Source organism: Hetaerina americana, unplaced genomic scaffold (assembly GCF_022747635.1).
Source record: "Hetaerina americana unplaced genomic scaffold, ioHetAmer1.1.p SCAF_1, whole genome shotgun sequence".
In the NCBI taxonomy this organism is placed as follows: Eukaryota; Metazoa; Arthropoda; class Insecta; order Odonata; family Calopterygidae; genus Hetaerina; species Hetaerina americana.
The window spans coordinates 46424984-46445043 of NW_027286069.1; the positions used below are offsets into that span (position 1 = coordinate 46424984).

A 20060-nucleotide genomic window follows, 5' to 3' on the forward strand; every position below is an offset into this window, starting at 1 on the left:
AAAAATTGAGTATCAAGCTGCCAAAAATATTTTTTTTCAAGGCAATATGCCTACGCAAATCTAAGATGACTTGGATGCTGGGTAAGGGACTCTGCAGCATCATTTATGACCGTGAAATTTTGGAAAGCTCAGTTTAAATAAGGCCATATCTGCTTGGTTGATGATGAGTGTTTGGGATGGCCAAAAACTGCCACAATCATCGAAAAAGTTCACCAAATGGTTCTGGGCGACTGTTGAAATAAAGTTCCAGAGATAGCAGAGGCTATAAGCATATTTAAAGAATGCATTTGTCTTATACTTACTGAAGAATTGGACATGCATAAGCTATCCACGTATCGGTGGTGTGTTTGCTCACTTAGGACAAACAAATGCATTTGAATTAACATTCCATTATTTAAAAAAATTGTGATAACGTACATAGATTTGAGAATAGAAGTTTTCTCAATGCCATACCGATAATATTTTTTCTTTTTTGTGCTAATGCTCTCTTACTCCCATATTTTTGACCAGTTTGCTGAGATTGGGCCTTCTAGTCCTTCTGGAAATGTCTTTCTAGAAGTGGTAAATAATGGGATGTAGTGGTGGGTGGGACTATGAGGAAAATTAAATATATAATATGGTGAGTGTGAGGGAAAGTTGTTATTGAACAGAAGACTATTAGAGATGGATACCTCTGCCTGATCATGCATACCTCACGACTATATCTGAAGACAGCAGCATGAATATTCATGAGGCTCACAATTATTAAAAATCTAATTGTGTTCTGTTCAATAGTATTTAAAAATATGTATCATATAAATACTCTTTGAATCAATGATTGATTGGAAGTGGCATGCAATTAAATTGATGTTTGGTGAAATAGCCGAATATAAAGATTTTGAAATAGATATTTAAAATTATTTTGCTAGATGGATGGGTTACCTTCATAAGTGAATGAATTGTTAGCACACCCTAACAACCGTAAAAACTGTGAACACAGTAATCAACCCAAAGGTTGGTTTGGTAGCTGATGGCCGAGTTCACCCAATACTAAGCCTAATGGTATGTGAAATTCACACATCAGGGCAAGGAGTCAGTTCCTTTCCCTGTTCCAACTATAGTTTCCCAAGATCATCTAGTCCCTGAAAAATCGCACCGATTGGGTAGAGCTAAGGGTGACCTGAGGGGCATGACATTTCAGGCATAAAGAAATGTTTATTATTAATAAGATTGTATATAAAAAGTGATAAATGTTGTTTTTGCAAATATGTATGCTTAAAAGTTTATATTTATGCTATATATATAGTCTATATATATGCTAATTCTATATATATAGTCTTTATATATATAATTTTACATATATAGAATTCTACATATAAAGTCTATATATATGCTAATTTATAATATTTTCCAAAATGATGGTTAGGGTTTCAACAGGTTGATCACCAATTGCAGAATATAATTATGAAAAAACAACTATAAATATTTCCAAGGGCTTGCGGAATATTTGAGGGGCAATTAAGTGTCATTTGAATTGCTTTATCCAGAACCTGAACCATGCAACTGATGACTTCCTTAGATAATAATCCTCCATTTTGAAGATAGTAAATACAGGATTTTAAAGAGCTCATACTAATAGTAATTTTAAATACTTGGAGAAAATTAGGTATTGTAGTAACGTGAGTGTTTACAATATGAAAACGTGTGATTTTGCTAAGGATGCGGTGATTTATAGGGACATTCGAAGTCGCGAAGACAAGAGTCGCATTAGCTAACGACCTAAAGATGCAATTCAGACTTGGTGCGATACATGGCAATCGGAATTAAATTTGAAAAAATGCATAGTAATACATTTTTGGAAAAAGAGTAATTCCCTCCCATTTAGTAAGCGAAACACACAAATCGCGAGTATAGATTCCTTTAAATACTTGGGTGTAACAATTACTCATGATCTGTCCAGGGATAAGCACATACAAGAAATATGCGGTTGTGCTAATAAAAAATTGGGATTTGTAAAAAGAGTGCTAGGTAAATGCGACAAAAAAGTGGAGGAACGATGTTTTCTTGCCCTAGTCAGGCCCCACATTGAGTATGCTGCCAGTATAAGGGATACTTGAGCTAAATTTGATTTCGGAATTAGATCGAGTTCAGCGGAGGGGGCTAGATTTGTCAAACATTTTTATGACCAATGCATAAGCGTAACTACTTAGCTAGAAAATTTAGGCTGGCATTCCCTTACATAGCGGTGTTTAAAATATAGATTAAACTTATTTAAAACATTAAAAATGGGTCCTTTTCCAATGATCAAGAACATAATACGAACCCCAACGTATTACGGGCAGAGGGATCACGAATATAAGATTACAGAGATAGACTGACAGGTTTAAATGGTCATTTTCTCCAAGAACAATGAGAGACCAGAATGCTTGTAATCAAAATCCCCCAGGAGTCAGCTCGACATAATAAGTATTAACCTACAAGGTAGGAACTGCGCATGGTTATACGAGTATATTTATTTTTTTTGCAGTTTCCCCCACCTTTCCCCATCCATTTGAAAAATCCTAACACCCTCATCCCTTACCCTTTCCTCCTTGTGCTGCACCCCCTTCCACACATCTTTTTGGTGGCTCGCAGGGTATTCATGTAGATGTGATTGCATGGGTTACAGTTAGGAATATATTTGGTTTCTATACAATGGAATATTGACTTTTTAGCTGATAAAGGAAGGTTCTGGGATTTTAAGTTGGAAGTGTTTTAGTAAGTACAATTCATAACCTCAAAAATATGTGTGGTGCTATTAATCTTTGAAAGGCACTTCTGGGGCCCTTTTCAAACTAAAATCATGCATAGATTTTTATTATCACCAGGTTTCATGGGGACTTGTGTGTGGTGTGGCAAATTAAAAACAACTTGATGTGACAAATCAAATTAAAAATGAAATCTCAAAAATATTTCCACAGGTGCAAGCTATGACTCTAATCATGGGTACCCACACCCAAACAATAACCTGATGTTGAAAGATCTGTAGCTCTACCAGGGTATCTGCTGAGTGAAATCCTCCCGGGTCATCCTCTAGTTTAAGTGTTGCTATTACTGCCACTGTTTACAAAACTAACTCAGTCATCATCTTCAGGACTTCTAGCCCTGAGGAGAGGACTGAGTCGGTCATTAAAAAATGGACGGCAGTGAAGACCCGAGACAATAACCCAGTGGAAGACCCGAGAGGATTTCACTCAATTGACATGATGTGTTGTAGGGAGCTTGCTACACATCTTATAATGTCCATTGTAAATCCCTCTCTTAAACTGGTGCTGCAGTCATTGAAATAAATGATATTCAGTTTTTATGCAACAAATGTTCCTCAGGGCGTTCTGAAACTCATGAATATGGCAATGTCTATATCAGATTTTTCTCACACAATCTAAGTGACTGAAAACTGCACAAAATGCTAGCGGTTTACTGGCTATTTATCAGGTGTTATGAGGAACAACATGATAATTATCAAAGCTAAAACACAGAGAATTCTGCAATGAATGGAGGAATAAAAAAATGCTGGGTTTCCTGGTAATGCTATAATTATGTCGTCCACAGTTTACTATGGATTCTCATGACAAGAAATGTGGTGAGATGGAGACCTAGAAAAGAATCCTTGTTTTGATTTGAGATTAGGCTGTTGGAGCACAAATTTGTCTCCTGATTATCTATAAATTTAGACGATTTTGCATTTAAGGTACTATTTATTTACCAACAGTTATGGGCACATTAGTAACATTTATTTTTAATTTTATTAAAGCTGAAAGCATTCTTCAGGGTAGGATCCCCGCCCCCTTGGTTCTACCCATGGTAGACTGTTACCACGACAGTAACCTTAGCTGTGAAAATTCATTAGGATCAATGTTTTGTAAAAGTAAAGGGTAAATTATATCTACTTTGTTCCTAGTGTAACTCCTATCCATCTAGGTTTACCATAGGCTTACACTTCTCTTCTGTGAGAATAACCGGCTCCTTGAGTGTGCTGACCTAATGTTTTGCACTTTATTTAAATGTTATATTTTGGATGAATCTCTCAGTTTTCCCCTTAGATCTCTCTTAGAATTTTTAAATACTATTAACAATGTATCATTGGATTAAGATGATACATTTATGAAATACGATTTGCTTGATATGCCCACCCTGAGGCCACAGGAACAAAGGAGAAATATCTAAAAGCAGCTGCAGTCTCACCATAGCAACTGCCACAAATAAAAAAGGAAATGTTTATTGGACACCATGACCAACATGCTTGGGTCAAATCTGTATTAGTGGACCTAGGGAACACTGGTATTCACCTCAGCAGGCAACCTGTTAACACAGGTAGGCCATTAGATTTAAAAAAATATTCAAATTAAATTAAGTGTTATTAAGTAAAAGTATGTACAAAACATATTTACAAATTTCACGAACAAGGCATTTGTACTTGGATGCATCAAATGTATGATGATCCCCCTCTTAAATAAAACAAATGTTTATATGAGGAAATGACTTCAAAATTTTGTCCATAGTTTGACACACTGGAAAGTTTTCATAATTTCTGATGATATTATGAAGATTTTTTCCATAACAAAACCACATTAGAGAACTCTTCTTCCCATCCAAAATTTGGGTTTCAACTTTGCTAGTACAGATCCTGCACTGCGTCTTATCTTCCGCCGTTCTTCTTGGTGTGCTTTCAAAGCTTCTCTGTTTTTCCTCTTCTTCTTCTCCTACAATGAAAGAAGGGTGACCTCAATTCATAGTCAAAACAAGGTATAATAGGTGCATTACCCAGAAAGAGACCAAAATGGATAGTATACAAAATTGAATACCTAAGATCTACATTTCCTTTTAAAATAAACATTAATGATTAACAAAATGTGGACTTCCTGCAAAATTTCATTTGAGAGAATTTTAAAATCAGTTTAAAAAACATTATTTTATGAAATTAATTAGGAAATTTTAATTATTTATAACTGGGCAACACTGTCTCGGCAAACAATATTATTATAATTACAGCAATACTTAAAACCCTTCCATTAGTTAATCTACAAAATTACCAAAAAGTTTACCAAATCAAACAGTTTATTCATAAACTTGGCAGCCAACATTCAAATGGAATGATAAATAATTTTTCTATCCTACGTATCCAGGTATTTTTTAGTTGATATGGCTGAACACTCGCCATCGAATATCACTGTGCCATGGCACACCTTGTTTTGAAGCATCAAAAGGCAGTAAAAAATTAAGATATCCAAAAATTGACAAGTTATAAAACAAAGTTATGAAAGTCAAAGGATTTATTTTAACACCCTTGGAAACAAACATAGAAACATCAGACATGATCAAAGAATATTAAAATCATTTTTGAAGACAGGCACGTGTCAAGTCATAGTCATTTCCGCTATTACATACAGCATAACCAAACAGTTGCCTGTCCCTTAATATACTATGATAGCCAGTTTTTAATGATTATGAGTTTATCCCAAAGGCCAATATGTCCTTATTCATGCTGAGATATGCAAACATGTCTTTCCTTCAACTTATTTTGCAACATTCTGGCACATTGTCCTGCAGAGTTATTTCCTATTTCTTCAGCATCTTTTGATTACTTTTAATTTTTCACTTTCCATAAAAGCCTGTTAAATTTTGAACTTTTTGATTTTAGGAACAAGAATGAACTAAGTGCAAATTATTGCAATACAAATTCAAAACTTTTCCAAGTAGCAGAAAAAGTGCATGTATGAAGCAGTATGGCATTTTGGTAAAAGGGTGTGAAAGGGGGCTAGGGCTTGATGGTATTGGAAGGCAAGCAAGTAAAGAATACACTTTCACCTCCAAATGTATGCTATGCTTAAGGGCCTCAGAGGCAGAGGGAGGATTGACTCACTTTACCTGGGGACTTCTGAGAAGGGACTTGAACTCATGTTAAAGGGAGTGCACGCTACATGGTTCTATGGTATTTTGAGTACTTTGCAAACCTGAAAATTGTTAGAATCAATTTAACCTCAATGAACCTACCTTGCCTAAGGTAAACGTCATTTCTCGGCTACCAACTGATCCCAGCAACTTCACTCGTCCTGAATCTTCATCTTTCTTCACTCGTTCCCCAAGACTGATTCTTAAAAAAATAATCAAGCAAATTAAAAACACACAATGGCACTGGATCCTTCCAGTGCCATGAAATCCATGTTTATGGCCTACAGCACAATCATTGGCATGGCTTGACTGTTTACACATGCCCAAAATTTCTGTTTAAAGAATTCAGGCTTTCACTCTTGAGAGTGAAAAAGAAATTCATGGAATTAACTCTTCCTGTTTCAATGAAGTAAGGTAAATATCCTAGCCAAGATTCAAAATGCAATGGTCTGCAACAATCATGATTAACACAAAGATAAAATCAGATTAAAAGAACTTTCAATGTTATAATTTCAAATTCAATGCCATTCAGAATATTTTACACATTGATGTGCATTTACTCTGGCGAATATATTAATTTACAATGTATTACTTGAGTGCAATAGATTTAACACTCTCCTTGAGAGTTACTTTTATTTTGATACTCTTAAACACAGCCTATAAAATGGATTAATAATTTCAGGATCAACTAACCAAGTTTCAACTGAGGAAGTAAACTTTCTCATCATAAAGGCACTAACAATTATATTAATTATTGAAAGTTTATTAGTCGGATGTGAGTAAAATGATGACACAAAGTGTGGTTTTAGGTTATTTGCACTCGCAGCAACTGATCGTAAATGCTGATTTATGGAACCAAAGGAGTGGCAAAATAAAGTTTAGTACAAATGAATCTCAGTAGGAAATTAACTAGTTTTACTAACTTGGCCATCTTAGTTCTTTTCTTGACAGAACTTCTGACAGAAGGAAGCCCATCAAATTCTTCGCCAGGACGAATGGCATAAAATTTTGGCCTTGAAGTTTCTGGTTTGATGTCATCATTTTCCTCACTATCTTCATCATTCTCTTCCTTCCAACCCCGTCGTTTTTCCAGCTGAATTAAACGGTGCTGCTTTTTAACTTCCTGGGTCCATTCTTGGTCATCTTCTGAAGAGCTTTCATTGTTGAGAATGTAATTGTCCTCATCTGAACTTGCTTTCCCTTCATCTTCATCCTTGATTGAAATTGAAATATCTCATAATTATGCCAAAATGATGTTTCATTGGAAATAATAGAATGCCATCTTTTGTACTAACCTCAACTTCATCAAATTTGGCCTGTTGCTCAATTTGCTTTTCAAGTTGTTTTTTCCTTTGCCGGTCCAACTTTGAAACAACTGGATTTAGCAACCTATATATTTATAAATTAGATTGTTACTTTGAAAAATATCAAGAAATAGTAAGCAAAATATCTATGATGCACAAAAAATATATTACTAAGAGAAATGCATAAATAAATATGTCCTACAAAACTTATTCTAAACAAAAAGTAGTGACATTTTTGACTAATGGTAGGAATTTACTCTTGAAATACATTGCCTCTACTAATGGAGCAAGGCCCGAACATGACTTTTGAATAATGATGATAAGTTACAAATAAATAAGTAATTGCAGCCCAAATTTAGTAAATAATAACATCAAAATATAAGAGTGTAAAATCATATTCAGAAATCATGGCAACTGTTCACATACAAGCTTGTTCTTCACAAGATAACAACCTAAGTTATCCATATGTAAAATTTTATGGTCTTGTGTAATAACCGTACGGAATTATAATTTATTTAAAAATTTTACCCAGTTGATTTCATTTGTTTTTTTATTAATTTTACTACCTCAAGTTTTGAATGAATAGTTTTAGTTCTATTTTTCATTCCACAATCTTTTATGAAGAAGAGTAATATATATCTAATTTAGGTACCTAAATGAAATGAATGTTTGATGGCATTCAATAGGGATGGGAGTACATCCTACAGCATGAGGCAGTTTATGGGATCAAAGTAGCTTTTAGTAGTAATGCATTACATTTAAAAATTGCCAAGTGGGATTAAACAAAAATGGCATCAAAATAATAACATTGGAAAATATATTCAGAGCTGATCACCAAATTCAGTTCAAATTATTGATATATAGGTGATAATATGGGGCATCTACAGCAAGGAGCATAATTTAACTCCTTTTTCAAAATAAAAGCATTTATTACCTGTATTCATCAGCATTTTTATCAACTTCAAAGTCTGGATTTTCAAACAGGGCTTTGAAGCGATTATCTTGTAGAAGGTTACTTCCAGGTTTAACCTTTTTTCCTTCTTCTAATTTTAATTTCCTCTTGTTTTCTTCATCCATTAGTTTCAATGCCAATTCCTTGTTTACTTGTGGAAGTTTCTGAGATAAATTCACAATGGAAATGCACCTGATTATTCATAGTCATACCAATACACATTTCCTTCATGGATCATGTATATAAATTTAAATAAATAACATGCTAGAACTAATATACAGTGGTACTTTAACTGGTTAATATAATTTATTCTTGTCCATAATTCATATCTCAAAACCCAATTTTTCACTTAACCACATGGGTAATCAATCAACCCATTAGCAGATTTAGAAATGTTGGAAAACATAAGAAATTGAAATAGTTTATCAATCTCAAAAAGGTATCCAGTTGTGGATTGAAGGCATTACAAACTGTGGATAATTTGCCTAAAAACCTAGAAGTTATCAGAATAGTATTTTTTGTTTAACAAATATCAAATAAAACTAAATGCACAGTAAATACTTGCATATTAGATATACACAAAGAAACAACTATCATTACATTAAATACAGTTTAGCACCCAACATAAGTATATGCTACAGTACGAGAGTCGAACAGCAATTCTTTAAGTATGCAGCAAAAAATTCACATGTGCGCTGCACTCAATGGCATCGCTGAAAGTGCAAAACTGCAGAGTAGAAGCCAGCAGTGAAAGTATTGCACCATTTTATAGTTGGAAGCCATTAACACAATGAATTCAAAAACAGTCCAGGTTGAACTTTAAATTCCTCATTGATACATAGAGCCATCTAATACCTGATTAATAGGAAAGAAATCCTGCTTTACAAACCCCAGCATGTTCGCAGACCGTGACTGATCAACTCGGGAATAGAAAGTGAGACGGAATTAAGATAAATTTTAAGTTAGTTAAATATGAATATACATACATGTACTCCTCAGTGAATGCTTTCTTCTAGATATTGTTCACAACAGTATTAACAAAGAAAGAAATAATGCAAAAGACAGCTTTTGTGGTCATACTGAAATAATCAGTCTAATAAATTGATACATTTTAGTAATTTTAATTTTTCTATTATTTAAAACTGGTCATGGAGCACAGTAATGTACTGCTGAGGGGTTAATAAATGTTGTCCCCCCCCCCCAGCTAAATACCCTCGTGGCAGCTTGTGAGGCATTGCATGTACATAAATGTAAAGTGAATAAAATTTAATTTTTAAAGAAATGAAAATTTAGAATAAAAACAGAATTCAGATCAAGGAATTGATTTTTTAAATTTGTAATAGAAAATAACATTTGAATGAGATTGGTTGGAAAAAAGGACTCTTATTCCATCAAATTTTAATTCAATCCACACCTTGATAATTAAAGAAATGACAATGCAGCATAAAACAGAAGTAAAAGGACAGTAATTATAATTAGCTTTTGCGATTCTCTGAAAATATAGTCCATTTTATATGAAATGAGCATCAATACAAATGTAAACCAAAACTAATGGATATGGACATAGGTATTGATTTGCAATGACACAGGTTAATCTTATTTTATCAAAATTAATTAATACAATACATGTGTTAGGTTTGATAAAAACAAATCATGCTCAGCAGACTATTACAATATAAGAATTTCCTTCGCGAAACTGGCTAAAAGAAAGTTATTATTCAATATAGGTGTAACTAAAATCTTACCTTCAACTGGACTCTATTTTTCCTCTCAAGGTCAATTTTCTCCTTTATCTTCTGTTTCTTGTATCTCTCAAAGGCAAATGGGTCAGCTATTGATAATGCTTTTCGATAAAGTCTAACATCCATGAAGAAGCCATGCATATATGCTCTTAGAAGATTAGTACCTAGAATAATTCACCATTGATTAGGAGGAAGTATTACGGATCCAAAGGGAGGCGATAAGTAAAGTCCTCATTAGAACTTTCAAGATTCATCATCATCAATATTTTAATCTCAACATTGGTTTGTTGCCTCAATTTTTCTCTATTCAGAGCTATTTCCCACACCCCCTGATTGTGTTTCTGTTTTTTGCCCTTCTTTATTTTTCCAATACACATCTCTCTTGGTCTTCCTTGTGCGATATACCCTTCCATCATGTTTTCAAAGGCAATGTGGTATTCCAGGGGATAGCTTTGGATTACTGACTGAAGGGCCTGGGTTTGACTCTCAGGTACCCTCAGCTTCAACCAAATGGTGTGATTTTTCTGGGAAACCATAGGTGGCACAGGAAAAGGAACTCTCTCTCTTCCCTGATGTGTAAATTTTACATACTGTTGGGCTTATTGAGAGGTGAGCTTTATGCTCACCTATCCAATCAACATACAGATTTAAATCTGTATGTGTGTGTATACATATGTGTGTTCCATCTACTCCTACATGTGTGTGTATACACACATGTAGGAGTAGGTGGAAACTGGGGAGATAGCTCCCTATAATTTATTCTGGTACTAGGTGCACTCCATTATTTTCTGATGTGAAAATACATATCTCATTTTGCTGTAACTTCAAACTTCTTGAAGAAAATTAAGAATTTAAATAGTTTCCCTTACCCTTCAAGAAGATACATTCATTTTAAGTACCCACTCAATCTCTGCCCATTTTAAAACAGTAGCTTTTAAGAGCTTTCACAATACCTGGATGAGCACCTTAGACAAACTTGTGTAGCTTGTAACCATTTCATAGAGATATAAGAATTAGAAAATATTAACCAGATATGGAAAAATGTGAAAAAATAGGAATACTAACCCAGAAGATGAGACAAGTTAAGCTCCTCTAATTCCTTGTGGGTAACAAACTTATAATCATCATACACAACGTCTGACACATTTTCTTCCATTTCTTCCGTCAAATTATCCAAAAAGCAGCACCACTTTGGGGCAGGTCCTAAACTCTGTCAAAATGGCAAAAGAAAAGTATTTAAAAACTATGAAGGCATATAGAATTAATTTAATGAAAGAGCAGATGACTTACTGGAATGTAATACGTGAGAATTTTAGGCTGTTCATTGGCAATGAATACCATTCCAGTATTTGGTACATGCTGTAAGGAATTATACTCCACATCTGATTCAATTGAAGTAAAAAGTTTTCCCTGGAAAATATGATATAACAAATTAAACATAGATGTTATTTGAATAAAAATCTAGCATTACTAAGGATAAATTATCTTCACATTCTAGAGCAATGTTGTGCCTCCTCCATTGGCTAATTAAGCAATAACTGTTACAGTCTACGGCCAAGTGTATTAAACCATTAAGAAAAGAGGTGTACACCATTAGATATTGGGTGATTTGTGACGTTCTTTTAAAGCTTAAGACCTGATGACACAACTGTTCTTTAGAGAGGGGTCTCAGTGGTGAATCTACCCAATTTTTTGTTTACCGTGTCAGAATTCCATATTTTGAGAATATTTGCATCCATTGACAGAACCATACTTCCAGATGAGTCAAATTCCCCTGCAGGACCGCCATGATGAAAAGCTATAGATCGTATGGGTATACCATACATGTGATCTTTAACCAATCGAGGTTTGGATGACCTTAGATCATAGAGGAGGACCTGGCCAGATGCAGAGCCAACTCCCAGAGTAAGAGGGCCATCAAAAGCCATGCAAGTCACAGAAGGTAAAATTGGTCCAAAAAGTGGTGTTCTCCTGGAAACAAGGAAAACTTGTTTTAAATTCATAAAAATCATCAATGCTAATGTGAAAGAAAATAATACCAATTAGAGAGTGGAGTCTAAGAAACTGCGGCCAAACAGTAACTTTTGATGAAATCATCCGCCACATGCCCATTAAAATGTAACAATTTCAAAGAGTAAAAATCATTTACCTTCAAAGTAGAGGGGAGATATCAATGAAATAATAATAATGACTGAGAGTACTGGTTTTTAAGATTTTACCAATGAATCCAAAACATGGTTTATTTTAAGGAACATCCAGATGTCATTCAGGTTTTTGGAACATCAAAAGCACAGATGCTGGCACAGGCTTATCAAATTCGAGCAAATAGGGAATGTAGGCTTTGGTCATATGATAAATACTGGCATTATAGTAATTAAAACGCAATTTTCGCACACACTACACTTACTCTGTTCCACTGGCAATACATGGAAGGGCAACATCAAGTATCCCTACTCTACTTCGTGACCTTGGATCCCATGCTTCAACCTTTCCTTCTGTTGTACCAAGAAGAATCAAATGATGATAATCATTCGTCTTCACAACATTTATTTCACTAGCTTCTGTCTGCAATGGTGCTAAAAATTGGCCCCTTTCTAGGTTCAGCCTGTATGCTTCATGACTGAAAAGCGGAAGCTTAAGTAGTTACTAAGTTGTGCACTGAAAATATGTAGCAGAATCTCTATTTGAAAATGATGTTACCTTGCCCCAACGAGGTAGAGATCGCAGGTTGTGTCATGATATGCCATATCTCTACCAAATTTTGGAATTCTTAGGCGGCAATACCTGCCGTGAGCGGCATGAAACTCAACATAGCGATCGCAATGAAGGAAAACCAACTGGACATTAAAAAGAATAGTTTTATAAGAAAAAGAAAATGATTATTGTATGTATGCAAATAACCACACTATCAATCCATAAATTAAGCTCACCTTACTATAGTCTTCCGATAAGATCTCAAACGTGACAACTTCTGAATCGAAGCACCTTTCAAACTTCATGGAAAGATTGTTCACATCGTAGCATCTTACTCTTGGTTTGTATATTCCTGTAGCCAAAATATACTCTCCATCTTTCGACACTTTAATGGATGTGCTGACTCCCGGCATTTCGAAGTCCTGGATGAGCTCAATTCTCCGCCGCACATCTGAGTTTGGACAATCACATTTTATGAGCGAAACTTTTGTTATTCGAGGGGAGATAAACTAATTTTGGGGTTAACCAGTTTTGTATTACAATCAAAATATTTTAAAACACACATTAATTATAACATTATTATGAAAATCCTAACTAATATGAACAGTTTAGCCGAATCAAAATATTATTTAACAAGTAACATTTGAAATTATCGGGGGGGCACACCGTAATATACAATTCATTCTACCTGCAATTTTGCAAAATAAACTAATAATTAAAGAAGACAATGAATTACTTACCAACATCTTTTTTAAGCAATGCTCGCTTCTTTCTGTCTGAGAGCCACTGAAAAAAGTATACCATAGAATTACATTAACAAAGTATTAAATCATTAGTAGTTGAAAAAGACCACTGTGAACCCAAATTATCACCTCGGGTAAGGACTTTCCTGCACTCAAATTGTATATTTTCACATTATTAGGGTCTGAAACCTGCATGTTTCTCTTCGTTATCTAGAAATTTTTGAAAACATTCCTCTGACACACGTGCGATGTTGCGAAATTGGTCCCTCTTTTGTTCGACCATTTAGTTTAACTCTTTTGTTTTAAAGTGGTTTTTTCAAATAAGTGGTAATATTGTTTGAGTTATAACGCTTTTTTATAGTCGCTACAAGTTCTATATAAGTGATGCTAATGTACTTGTAATTGATGGAAAAAGTTGACTTATGGTCTATAGGATGTGTATATGTGATAACTTTAGAAAGGTTGGCTTATTTTAAGGCATTGATTCGTTTTAAATTTTCATGCATAAGCATCATAAAAAATTGGAAAGCTTCATCCATGTGACCCGGAAGCGACTTTAGGCGAGTTTTTCTTTTCACGATCCGCTTGTTTTAATTGCTTGAATACTTAAAGTATATTAAATCTTTTTGAATGTAGAGTGAGTTAGATTTTAAGCAACAATATTATGTAATATGTTGATTAACAGTAATTTTTGGATCGTTATCTCTGTCTATCTTGTCACTGACCAATTTTTAAACATAAAAAATGTGAGAAAGATTATGTTGTATTTGTTGTTACTAATATTGATAAAATACAAATATTTATAATTCCAATTTAGGAATATAAAGCGTTCTCTGCTGAAAGTAATTTGTTAAGTTACTGACGGTTTTCACAATCATCGTACAAAGCAGAAACCGTTCCATTTCTACAAGGAAATGTACGAAACTGAATTCTTTAAATGAGAATGTGTAGCGCAGGGAATATACAAATGTTAGGTCTGAAACTTGGTTGATAATTAATACTTAGGATTATATCATGTATTCACTACTCTTATTACAGATTCAACGAATGATTTTTTATACAGTGCTTATACTTACCCGTGGACTATTGTCAGTGGTTTTGAATTGGAGGTTGGACGAATTGCGATTTAAATATTTATGATTACTGATGAAAAACCAGTGTTAACAACTGCTGTAAATTATAATTATTTTTTCATTTGTATTCGGGACGCTTCAGGTTGTCCGTATCCTCTAGGAGTTTTCGGCAAGCATTAGAAAATTGTGATATTTGGACGTAACGGGTCTAGAAAGATGCCGGGTGCAGGAGACAAGTAATTAGAATAATTAACAATGCAACGGGCAGAAGAAGATCTAGGACCTGTTTGAGAAACCGGATGTCAAGGAGAAGAGGTTATTAGAGTCGACAATGGCTTCGATGTGGTAAGTGCACGTTCTTCCAAGTGTTCGTAGCTCGTTTTGGGTGGGTATATATTACTGCTTTCATAGCCTTTGGGAATTATGCATTTCAGCATCCGTTGAATACAAGAGTTATAAAGGCATCAGTTTTCACATGAAGATATTTTGTTGTGTTTTTATGGTCTGCACCGTGCTTTAAGTGCTGAGAAAATCACTTTCCTGCTTCCGTTGATTTAATTACAGTGGAACCTGGCTTAAAGAGCACTGTTCGGCCCAGAATCTTCCTCGGTGAATTAAAAATTTTCACCACATAAACTAATGTAAAATCCAATAATACGTTCCATAAAAAAAATAAATTATGTAAGTTTAACTCAAAGAAAATTAAATATGCATTGTTTAGGATCGTTAATAGTCTCCATATTTTCTTCTATCGCGGAATGAACCCACCTGGAATGCGAATTCGATTTGCAGAAAACTAAGCACATTTAGCCTGCTCTCCTGGACACTCCAATGAAAGTCTCTTGGAGTTCCTGAATGGTGAAAAAGCAGGGGTTTGATTTTAAAATCGCAGCTTGAATATGCACAAGATAGTGTGGGACGTTCTTTCATTGGCTGGCAATTCATTCTCCTCTACTGTTAGATAGGTTTGCTTCGGCATCTTTTTCCAGAAGAGACCTGTTTCATCACCATTGAAAACCTATTTGGGTAGGTAACAGAGAATCTAGAAGCTTCTTGAAGTTGCCCATGAAGTTCACGGTTGCCTTTGAGCCTGAGCCTGCTATTTCACGTTGGCTCAAAACGCTGCAAATGCCGGTTCTTCATTTAACTCTCTCGCACCACCCAGAGCTTTCCTAAATACTCTCTTCGGCTGTCGATGATCCTAGCGTCTTCTTAACGAGGTCGGCAAAAACCAATTTCGCCTTCACACGAAAGATATTCTCCTCAATAGTGTCGCATTGCAATTATTTTTCGTTTATCCATATGAGAAGCAAACTTTCAACATCGTTAAGAATACATAACCGTTGTGTAGATATGTCTGATTAATGAGACAGATACTCCTTTAAGTATTTCTCTCCTTAATCTTGCCCTTGCTCTTGAAGATAGCGCAAATCGTTTATGTCAAGCGATTGTTTGTAGATACACACATGTGAGCCACGCTCACACCTCATTCTCGCCAATTAATGATTTTACTTTTCACTTCTACGGTTATTTTTATTCACTTGTGCGTGTATTTTGTGATTTTTTTTTCGGGGACATTTTTGCAATGCAGCAAAACTTAACTAATTAACTTAATGAAGCGTGATGTTTTTAAAAAATAAAATCTGACATGTCCAACAATTTCGAGTTCACGGGTGACTTTTGTATAATCCGCAGACTTTCATATGTGAATGAGCTTAGTCTAGGGTTTCAGTATAGTACGTTACACGTATACTATTGTTAAGAGGTATTGTGCCAGTGATCTTCAAAAAAATCCTCTGGAGGCCAAATCTAGTGAATACGGTGGATGTTTTAATAATTTCAACTTTAATTCTAGGATTTTCGCCGTAGAAACTCCGCAGTTGTGCACCCGCGCATTGTCTTGATGGAGGAGAATATTTGTCTTTGCCAAATTAGGACGTTTTTCTCTTGATTTATTCGCTCAGCCAGTGCAATAACAACACATGATACTCTCCATTTATCGTTTATCATTTTTCCAATCAATCTATACAGATGATCCCGAGTGCATCGCACGCCTTGCTCCTTTGTAGTACGTCCATGTTTTGCTCACAGTAATGTATCGACCCAGAAATTATTCAGGATTGTGACAGAAAGATGCCAAACTAGCCTTCGAATCGACCACGCGATTGCGTTTATTCTCCATGAGATTGATTGAAAAATGTGAGATTCTTTTCACATCCAATTTTTCGTGGAAATTTGAAAATACTGTATGTACCTTGTGATATGCCTGTGGCCTCTACTATTTCGTAAACTTAGATTTGTTGATCGCTCAAAACCAAATCGTGGTTATTGCGAAAAATTTCAGAGAAAATTACTTTCACTGGATGTCCCGAACGATGTTCATCATTTGTGGATGTACGGCCACATTTAAACTCATTTAACAAATTGTAAATAGTCGAAAACATAGGAACAGATGTGCCATGAACTTCATTTAATTGGGATTTGATCTCTTGTGATTTGATGTTAGCCTCTTAAATAGAAATTTTAATCACTGCACGAAACTCATTTTTTTCATTTTTCTAAAGAGATAATAATCTGTTGCTGCAATCGACTATGAGAATAAAACCACGAGGTGTGTATAGCTGAATCTGAAATAGCTTTCTATTGACAGGCAAGGTTTACGGACAGTTAGTCTTTTCCGATACTACGAGCGCAATGTCTTGAATTTTCTAAGGACTTGTTGAAGGGCACACGTAATTTCAAATAATTATAGCCTGTCACTACTACTAATGTGCGCAGGGATTGAATTGTACGTTTCCCTTCTTGCATGTAATTCTGACCTTGTAATACGCTTATCACATTTCGCGTATTATGGATAATTTTTCTAATTTTAAGCAGGCAGGGTATTGAATCTCCCATTTACCCCTGTGTTGACTCACAGGAGAGGTATTGAAAGGTAGAAGCCATTCAGACCTGTTTAACTACCATCCGCATCGTTTCCCATATTATTTGATATTTTACTGCCCATTGGTAATATTTGTAGCCTTTTGATGGTGATTTCGGGGTACGTTTTTGCTAGTTTCAGACGGTTAAATACTCCTTGACACCTTTTTCCCAGTCGCCTCAGTATCCAAGCTCTTAGTTATTCCCAACAGGATTCCTAGAGTTCCCGCTTGGGTTTATCTGTCTTCATTCCATTGACAATGTCTAACGAGTGAAATCATAGACGTGGATTGTTTCGAAAATATTTTTTTTTCTTTTCAAAATAATGCTGACTTTACTAGTGAATGAGCATCGAAATATAATATTTCATTGAGCTGAAGACCAAACATTACTTGAAAAATTTAGCGCAATTCAAAAATTCCCTCTCTGAGAAAAGGAATACTTTATTTTAGCGGAAATGAACCTTCGTGGCAATTACTATATGTAATATCACGCCATGACTTAAATAAAAGGATAATCGCACGACATTTGATCAGGCTCGTTAATTTGTGAGAATAGAAAGGAATATTAATAAATGCAATCCTTTAACCAAGAAAAAAGATATCCTTTTTCAAGAAGGGAATTTCAAGGATTTTGCCGACTATCTTAAGAAAAACCTACTATTACTCATTAAAAAGCAAACAACGCTGGAACTGAAACTAAGGGGAGGTACGTAGTGGAAGTCGTATCTATTGCATTTGATCGGATACGGTATAGAGATATTATATTCCTAGCAAAACAAAAGACGAAAGCAACGGACCGCGTTCCAGCGGCGAGGTTAGAAGAACTTTCAGGAAACCAAGGAAATTGCATTCTAAATACAAAAATAACTTTTAAACCAGCAGATGAAAGCCTTTTAAATAGACCCGAAAAATACTGAACTTATCGTACGGAAACAAAAAGAGTCAAGGAAAGCTCCTAACCAATTTGAATAGGAAAATTCTGTGCGATTACTTGGAGGATGACCCTAAATCTTTCTGATCATGCGTTCGGGAAATGTAGGGAAGATGTCTAAGCATAGGGTCCATTTAATACTCAACTTTAATATCTTTACAGACTGCACCCAAAAAGTGAAAGTTGTAAATAATTTATTTCAAAGCATTCTAAATATTTATGTATTCACGGCACAAATTTACCCCGTGAATGCCCAAACAGATGCATTAGAGATATGGATTACATTATAAGTACGCTCAAAGGGATATTGCAACAACTTCTTCACATTAAAACAAAGGAGCTCGAGCGGGAGTATCCACCGGACCCGGAGGATATTCCCGCTAGAGTAATGAAAGAGCTCGTGCCCGAAATTAAGCTCTTCTTAGAATACACATGGCGTACTTTCCCTGAACTGGAAAATGGCTAACCTCACACCTATCTTTAAAATGGAAATAAATAAGGCCCCAGTCATTACCGACCAATTTCTCTTCCCACCTTCTCCTGTGAAGTCCTACATCTACATCTACATAATACCCCGCAAGCCGCCGCAAGGGCGTGTCCTAGATCATATCATTATTAGTAATACCGTCACATTCTTCGCCACCCACAAACTTAAATCCAGCATAATTAATGGTTTCTGGCGTAATTTTATGGAACCGATTCATTATAAATAAATGAAAGGACTAACTTTGTAGTTCCACACGAAAACGGTTTTCGTGTGGAACTACAAAGTTAGTCCTTTCATTTATTTATATTAAATCCAGCAAACAACACATATTCAGAAAGGAGAGATACGAATTGAATGGGGGGATATTTTTTATACACGTCATACAATTGTAGGAAAGAAATAACAAGTAGATGCGATTTTTGGAATTTAGAAAGGCAATTTATGAAGTCCCACACGCCAAGTTGATGCAAAAGTTACAAGATTAAACGATAATAATAAACTGGACTCAGGACTTTCTTACTAGCCGCAAATAAAATTCATTGCTAAATGACTCAAACTTCATTGATCAGGGCACAAAGAATTGTACTAATTCATGGAAGCAAAATGGATATAAAGCCGGATTTGTGAAAACTTCGTACCGATGAAAACAAAGCGTCACACATTTACTACAAGATCTGGGATGGGAACCTTTAGATATGCGAAGACTGTGAGCTAGATTAAAACTATTACAAAGACAACCAATCGTGTAGTTTTGCATCCGAAGTACAGGATTCAACCTTTAAATCACACCCATTGGACAGAAATTTGTCTATAAATAAGAGAGGCACTGCTGAACGGAGAAATTCAAGAATTTGTTTTCCCACGAACTATTCGCCACATTGACTCAAGGGGGAAACACTAAGACAAAAATCGTTAAGCAAAAGCGAAAATAGGAGCATATAAGTTACATTTCCCCTGAACTCACTTCATTGCTGGCTTCCTCACGCCCCCACCACGCTCTCTTGTGCTGGGTGGCGGGATGTCATGTAGATAGTATAGACATATAGCTTATGTATTTGTGAACTGTCCACCCTTCTAGAGTAGAATGCCAACTGGTGCTTAGTGACTGCGTTTCATGTGAGCCCGGCCTTTTTAATGGGCTTCTTTATTTGTCATCTTGGTCATCTTCGCAGATAGTGGAATAGTTACTTACAGTATAATATTCTTAATGTGTATAACAGATGTTGCATGAATGGTGCCCAATTTCCCTCTTTCCATGTGCCATTTCGGTTGATGCCGGTTGCCACATGCATGTGGAAGT

The 20060-nt window shown here is 35.3% G+C and overlaps 1 protein-coding gene across 1 annotated transcript; it reads right to left on the reverse strand.

The window, feature by feature from the left end:
- Positions 1-4279: 4279 nt before the first annotated feature.
- Positions 4280-13587, reverse strand: l(2)34Fd (lethal (2) 34Fd). Its single transcript, XM_071582509.1, has 14 exons — positions 13475-13587; positions 13343-13388; positions 12839-13053; positions 12609-12745; positions 12316-12528; positions 11609-11879; positions 11199-11318; positions 10974-11118; positions 9912-10072; positions 8149-8330; positions 7206-7299; positions 6834-7123; positions 6013-6112; positions 4280-4721 (listed from the first exon to the last, which is right to left on the reverse strand). Exons 1-14 carry the CDS (start codon positions 13538-13540, stop codon positions 4590-4592), a joined length of 2172 nt encoding a protein of 723 aa, XP_071438610.1. The 5' UTR covers positions 13541-13587; the 3' UTR covers positions 4280-4589.
- Positions 13588-20060: the final 6473 nt, after the last annotated feature.